The sequence below is a fragment of the Pteropus vampyrus genome, unplaced genomic scaffold (genome assembly GCF_000151845.1).
Source record: "Pteropus vampyrus isolate Shadow unplaced genomic scaffold, Pvam_2.0 Scaffold35, whole genome shotgun sequence".
NCBI classification, from domain to species: domain Eukaryota; kingdom Metazoa; phylum Chordata; class Mammalia; order Chiroptera; family Pteropodidae; genus Pteropus; species Pteropus vampyrus.
In genome coordinates, this window is record NW_011888816.1 from 585306 (window position 1) to 592123 (window position 6818).

The window sequence follows — 6818 nt, forward strand, 5'->3', positions numbered from 1 at the left end:
CTCTCTCTCTCTCTCACCTGTTTTCCTCATCTGTCAAGTGGAGGCCGTGCTAATGGTTACCTACCTCTCTCATTAACCATTCTCGGGATCTGCGTCGTATAGATGCACCACAAGCTTCCTTGGTGTTGGATGGTAATTGCTGCCGAGACGGACCCGTGAACATGCACATACAGAACAATTCTCCAATTATTCCTTTAGAATATATTTCTGACATTTCCGGGTCAGAGGGCATGGATTCTTTTGCTTTTAAGACACATTGCTAAACTGCGGGAACATTTATGGCAAGGTATTCTTCATCTGCAGTGTGGTTCCCTAAATCCTCATCAGTATTACAGGTTTCCCCAGAGTCTGGGTCTGTGCAGAGACCTGTGTTTCAGCTCCCAAAGGCTAAAGCCCAGTCCTTAGAGGCTACGATTTATGTCCGCTCTGGCTCTGAGCGCCTAGCCCCCTTTCCCTTCCATCTGTATTGTTTTAGACAAGATACGGAGCGGACGGGTTTCATGTTTATCTCTAATTCGTATTGGGCACCATGGGCCAGGCATCATCCTGGGCATTGGGATGTAGCAGAGAACAGGACCAGTGAGAACCCCCACCCTCTTGGAGCTGACATCCCGGGGCATATGTTTACCTGGTGTCTCTACCTAGAAAGTGCCAGTGTTCAGGGATCATGCGTGATTTATCCTGCGGTGGTTTCAGTTTGGTTTCTGTATTTCATTTCAGCCCATCATAGATATCATAAAGCCGAAACTTGCTCCACTTAACGAAGGTGGGACGACAGAACTCCTGAACAAGGTAATGCTGCCGTCATTTTGAGAAATGGCACACCCTCTCTTGTGCCCTCCGGTCGCCTGCACAACTTGAGAGTGGAGGCTGATTCAGGCTTTGGTCCGCGGAGGGCGATTAGTCCGTTGCAGTTGTTTGACGTAATGGTACCCGGTGGGCCAGAAGAGGGCACACTTACCTTCCAGAAAGTCTGAAGCAGCTCCAGGTCACATGTTTCATGGTGAAGTGAAGAGCATGGAATTTTTGACAGCGTTTATTGATGGATGTTAGAAGTTTATGGGCTGTGATAGCAATTAAGGGAATTTTGTTGAGAGATTTGTGAAAATTAATTACCAACATACAAATAAATATTCTTCGTGACTCCAGTATTGTTAACATCACGCAGATGTTGTTAGATAAAAAGCAGTATAATACCTGACCTTTTGCCCTCAGAAACCTTAGAGTTTCATTGGGAAGGGAGAACTAATCTTCAGGAAACAGATAAGAGAATGCTAAGGTGTGTGCCACAAGTGCCACAGGTGCCACAGGGTGGCAGAGAAGACACAGTTCTGTGTGGATGAGAGCAGTTGAGGACAGACTTTTGGGTAAGGCAGGGCCTGAGCCGGGCTGAAGAGTAAAGATGGGTTAAGTTGTCAGAGGCAGGAGGAGGGGGCCCAGCAGGCAGGAGGACAGAATAGGCAGCTGTCAGAGGCAGAGGGCAGGCCGGCCTGATTGGAACAGCAGCGCACTGACGGGCCGGTGTGTGTGTTGGAGCGTAGTAAGAAATAAGGCTGGACCGACAGGTGACTAGTGATTAAGCTGCTTACAAGCAAAGGTATTTGGCCTCCGCTCTGTCAGAAACATTTAGGGGCTTGGGCACAGGGTAGTGGAATGCGGAAGCTTGTGTTTCAGGATAAGTGACAGCGACGTGCAGCGTAGGCCAAGAACAGACCCAAGAGTTGCAGGATCAGCAAGGTGAGAGGTGGCACAGGAGGGGGACTTTGGGAAAGGCTGAAAGCGGAGGGCTGAAGAGAGTCTGAGGCTGCGAGAGAAGGAACCAGAAGTCTTAGAGCCAAAGGTGACCTGCTGGGGCTAAGGCCAGTGGGCTGTGTAGAATTGGAATATTACCGATAACCGGGGCACGCAGAGTTTCGATCTATTATGTAATTTAAATCTGATTTTAAAGTAAATTTTTAAGTGAAACAAGTAATTTCAAGTATTAAAAATAGTTCGCTGAAATAACAAAACTTGCATTTACCCGCAAAGGAAATTTTAAGACTTCAAGAAGAAAATGAGAAATTGAAGTCGAGGCTGAAGACCATTGAAATACAGGTAACTGAGAAATACTTTAACAAGATTAGTGGGAGAGTTACTTACAGACTAAATACTGAATGTGTTTTGTTTAAACTTGATTATAGGCTACAAACGCACTGGATGAGAAGTCAAAACTAGAAAGAGCCCTGCAAGATTTACAGCTTGATCAAGGAAATCAAAAGGTGAAATCAGTTTTAGCTATCTTTTTCAGATTTGCTAGATAGAATAAAAGTATAAGCTTAATATTAAGTTTTAGTTACTGTTCATCATCCCCCGCCCCCTGCACTGGGACAGCTTGTCCAGGAGAGGCCAGGTGAGGACCAGCGCCCTCGCCTCGCCGTCCTCCAGGGCAGAGGGGCAGATGCACAGCTCACGTGCCTCCCGTGTCCTGAGAGCCCACTGGCATACAGGCTTGAATTTATTTTTTAAAAGTTTTCCCCCTTTCACTTTGCTATCCCAATTACAATGAGGAAGAAAGAAACGACGAGTTTTTAGTCATAATTGTATTTGTATGTGAGTTTTATTATGCAAAACTTATTACTTAGTTTGCCTTTCTTGATTCCGATAAAATAGAGTGAATTTGCCTGTATGAATCTTCAGATCCATCTGAAGTGTAGTGGTACACTACACTACACTACATGTAGTGGTACTTGTATAATGCAGCGAAATCCAGTGTTGATGATCCCCGGGCTTGTCTGAGTGTGATGGCTGAGTGTCGCTCTGCCTGCTAGAAGTCATCTGTGCACAGCTCTGCCTCGTGGGGCCATCTGTTGAGGCTGGAAGCTGTAATAGGATGTCATTTGAGTGAATTGTCCTTGCAATGTTGGCTTTTCTAGTGGTTTTATCGTCATCGTAAATGTCTACTAGACAATCTCAAAACCTATAGGCTCGTGTTATACTTTTTCTATGGAAAATTACAAATACATACAAAAAGAGAGAGAATAGTATAATGCACCCCAGATATGCAACACTCAGCTTTCCTAGTCATTAGGCAAGGCCAGTCTGGTTTCATATTTACCTCTACTTTCTTCTCCCCGACCCCACCCCTGTTTTTTTTTAGGCGAAATCTCAGACATTACATCATTTCATTCATAGCTAGATATCTTTTAAATAAGAGGATATTTCTTAGATGGCTAAAAAAAAAAACAAAGGAAAATACATGTAATTTTCAATCATTATATACTAAGGACCACAGATGTATAAACCAGAGAGCTAAGTAACTACAGAACAGCTTTATAATTCCCCCAAAGGAAAACAACTGCAAACACTTTGGATGGTGAACTTGTTTTAAAAGCTATTTTGGACTTTGCTCCAATTTTACTTTTAAGATTTTGGCAAAAGCAAGATGCATACATGCCTTCACCAGTTGCAGAAATAAAATCTCTCGAAAGATCCTATTTCAAAAATGAGCAAAGAATTTTTCTTTTGTTGATAGCACTGCTTCATCTTCATATTTAGCAATTATAGACCATTTTCCTATCTTATTAATACAACTTTTTCTTTCTGTTATAAATTTTATTCAGTCACAAACAAGATCTAGGTAGAGAAAGGATCCAGCTGCTTGTATTAAGCTGACAAAGTGTGCAAATGTGCATATCGCATTAATATAAAAAAATTAAAATATGGTAAATTTAGCAAACCATAAAATCAATAAGCATTGATTTGGCTCTCATATTTTATTGTAAATAATAAGTAAAACGTTATTGATATAAATGCATTAATTTTCTTATTCTTCCATCTGTATATTTTAAAATTCTTCACTGGGATTTTTTGAACTCAACTTTTCAACATGACTCTTGTTTGGCCTCCCAACTCTGGAACATGCAGCCTCGTCACATTTAGGGTCTCACCTCTCTTGTTCCTCATTGGGATCCTAGCAGTTCATAAATCATGGAAACATGTTTGGAAATCAGTGACCGAATGTCTGCCATGTGCAGGACACCATGCACTGAAGGCTGAGGGTGCACTTGGGGGGCGTGCTGGCAACTCCCCAAGGAGCTGGAGCGCGCCCAGGCTGCTGGCCCAGGTGGCTGACATGCACACGCAATACGCCTCGTTCGCCTGTGCCTCCCTTCACGGTGAATCACCATCTAAAACAGTCACTAATAAAATGTCAATGTGAAGTTATGATGACGTGTATATTTTTCGTAGGATTTTATAAAGGCTGGAGATTTGAGTGACTTGGAAAACACAGTTGCCACTTTAAAGAGTGAGTTTCAGAAGACACTTAACGACAAGACAGAAAATCAGAAGTCCCTGGAGGAGAGTCTAGCGACAGCCAAACATGACCTGCTCAGGGTTCAGGAGCAGCTGAGCATGGCCGAAAAGGTCAGATTTGTCTCTAAATGTCCAGTTAAATGACAAATGCAGTACAGAGGAACAGGGGGGACTAAGGGAGGAATTGATTGGACAACTGCAAATTCACGTTATTTTTTCTCAAGATTTTAACCAATACATGTTCTAAAGATTTGTCATTTCTGGGCGCTGAGATTTTCCCATCTTTGGCACTAAAATCTCTGTGATAATAAAAACCTCCACCCCTCCCTGTGGCATGGTGGCATGCTCCTCCACAGTGGCTTCCCTCCACGGCCCTGCTCCCTGTCGCCCTTCCCGTCCGTCCCTCCTACAGCCTGATAGAGGGATGGGTAACTTTTTAAAAAAGGATTCTATGCCTTTTTCTTACTTTATATGAAAAATGTTGAGGACTGGGTTCATTAAGGATTAGACTCTTCAGAATTTGGGAGCAAAAATTTAGCTAATTTCAAAATCCTCCTCCCATAATAGTGACACTACTTTGGGATTTGGAAAAAGATCATGCTTATTCTACCTGAAAATCAGTTTACTGTTTCAAATAGATTTCCTTTCTAGGGTTTGGTATTTCTGAGTTATTTGCTAACATTATGTTTGGGATAATGTTACTATTTTATTGGCTTCTCATTTGAAAGAATGTGTTTTTAAAGTATGAATAGTCTTAATTTTATATGAGTATATTTTTTAAAGAAAGTAGAAAATATAAGCAGAAGACTAGTAAAATTAGAGCAAAAAATATACATTTTCTTTAGATTGGTTAATTCTTTCCTTAACTATTCTTTTGTAACGGGCTGACGTTTTTCACGACGCAGGAATTAGAGAAGAAATTCCAGCAGACGGCAGCTTATCGCAACATGAAAGAGATTCTTACCAAGAAGAACGACCAAATCAAAGACCTGAGGAGAAGACTGGCGAAGTAAGCGCTGCGGGTCCTGCCCCTGGGACTCTCGTCCCCGCGGGGTCTGTTCTTCGTTAAAGCCGAGCCGTGTCCCCAGGGCAGGCTGGAGGGGACTTGCTCCACTGTGTGGTCCGAGCCTGCGTGGGAGTTGGGCGAAGGGTCGCTGGCCGGGCCTCGTCCGTAACGCCCACTGGGCTGCTGCTTAGGTGCAGCCAGAACGGAGGCTCGCGTGAGGCTGCGGTCGGCTACTCTCGGCGGTGGATTCGCATAGCGGGGCGTCGGACGGGATGCACAGCGAGCGCAGGCCAGGGTTGGGCATTTCTCCTCGGTGCTGGCCTTGCAGCGTCCAAGACCTGGGCATACTGTGCCCTCAGGTGGCAATTTAGGTGCGAAGGAAAGAGGTCCACGCAGGTGGGTGCCATAGCCAGCATGGCTGAGAAGTCCACGTTCCACATAGGACTTGTCTGGCCACCTGATGCCCAAGAGGGACCACATGAGGTTACAAGAATTCCCCGCACAGAGGGAAGCCTAAAGCTGAGGCTCTCACCACGCCCTTACGGTCCCTTCACAGACCTCCTGGTCTGGACGGAGTCTGTTCAGCAGGGTCATTTTTGTCGTCAGCAGTTTCACCTGGAAACTCAGCCAACATTTTACCTTTATCAGGGTTCCAGGGGAACAGAGCTAGGAAGTGAGTCCAAGATCACATTTGTCCTTGGAGATGGGGGCTCGTTAACTACTCACATGTTCGTGTCCACCTGACCATTTGGATAATTATTGGATTTCTACTGTACTGAGCTGTCATGTATCTAAATGCCAGATATAGAGACTTGAGTCTGACAGTATCTTAGCAGTTAACTGACCCATGCTGCCCGCTTCAGGAGTCCCCTCTAGGTCACCGTCACAGTGCTTTGCGTGTATCCGACTTCCATGTTAGCAGTGATTCAAAGTGAAAAAGTCAACGTTACTGGTTTAGTCATAGAAAGTGTTCCAAGTAAACTTTCTTGGTAACAATAACAACAAAAGGTACTCTGACATTATGCTCTTAATTTAATTTATATCTCTTTCCAGATATGAACCTGAAGATTAAAAACGGAAGAAAATTCCATGGAGGCTGCCACCACACAACAGCATAAGCTGTTTCTCACCTCAGGCATGTATTTTGAAGCAGTTTGTTATATTCCCTCTCTTTATTTTTCTAATATTTAGACTTTGCTTCTAATATTTAGAACTAGAGTTTCAATTTGCAGTCGCTTAACTGAGACGAGAGAGACCGACAGATTCCAGTCAGTCACCCGAGATTCCCCTCTGCCCAGCTCCAGAGTCTTGGTTCAAATGCACTGAGAGTTCTTTACAGTAAAGAAGAGACTTTGGGGTAGGAAGAAGAGTCTTATCCTTTTGCATTAGTATAAAGAGTATACCTTTTTAATAAATGTTAAAGCTAGTCATATCTATACTTGTGTACCCCCCAGGGTAAATATGAATATGGAGTTATTAAAGATAGTTATTACAAATAAACCTTATTTTTAAAATGAAA

At 43.5% G+C, this 6818-nt stretch overlaps 1 protein-coding gene across 1 annotated transcript in view; it reads left to right on the forward strand.

The window, feature by feature from the left end:
- The window catches only part of LZTFL1 (leucine zipper transcription factor like 1), a 10892-nt gene extending 4074 nt beyond the window's left edge, over positions 1 to 6818 (forward strand). Inside the window, exons 4-9 of the mRNA XM_023529022.1 lie at positions 721 to 792; positions 2029 to 2094; positions 2181 to 2258; positions 4228 to 4404; positions 5199 to 5302; positions 6353 to 6818. Of these exons, the coding sequence (XP_023384790.1) occupies positions 721 to 792; positions 2029 to 2094; positions 2181 to 2258; positions 4228 to 4404; positions 5199 to 5302; positions 6353 to 6371 (516 nt within the window). The 3' untranslated portion in view covers positions 6372 to 6818. The remainder of the gene's footprint in view (positions 1 to 720; positions 793 to 2028; positions 2095 to 2180; positions 2259 to 4227; positions 4405 to 5198; positions 5303 to 6352) is intronic.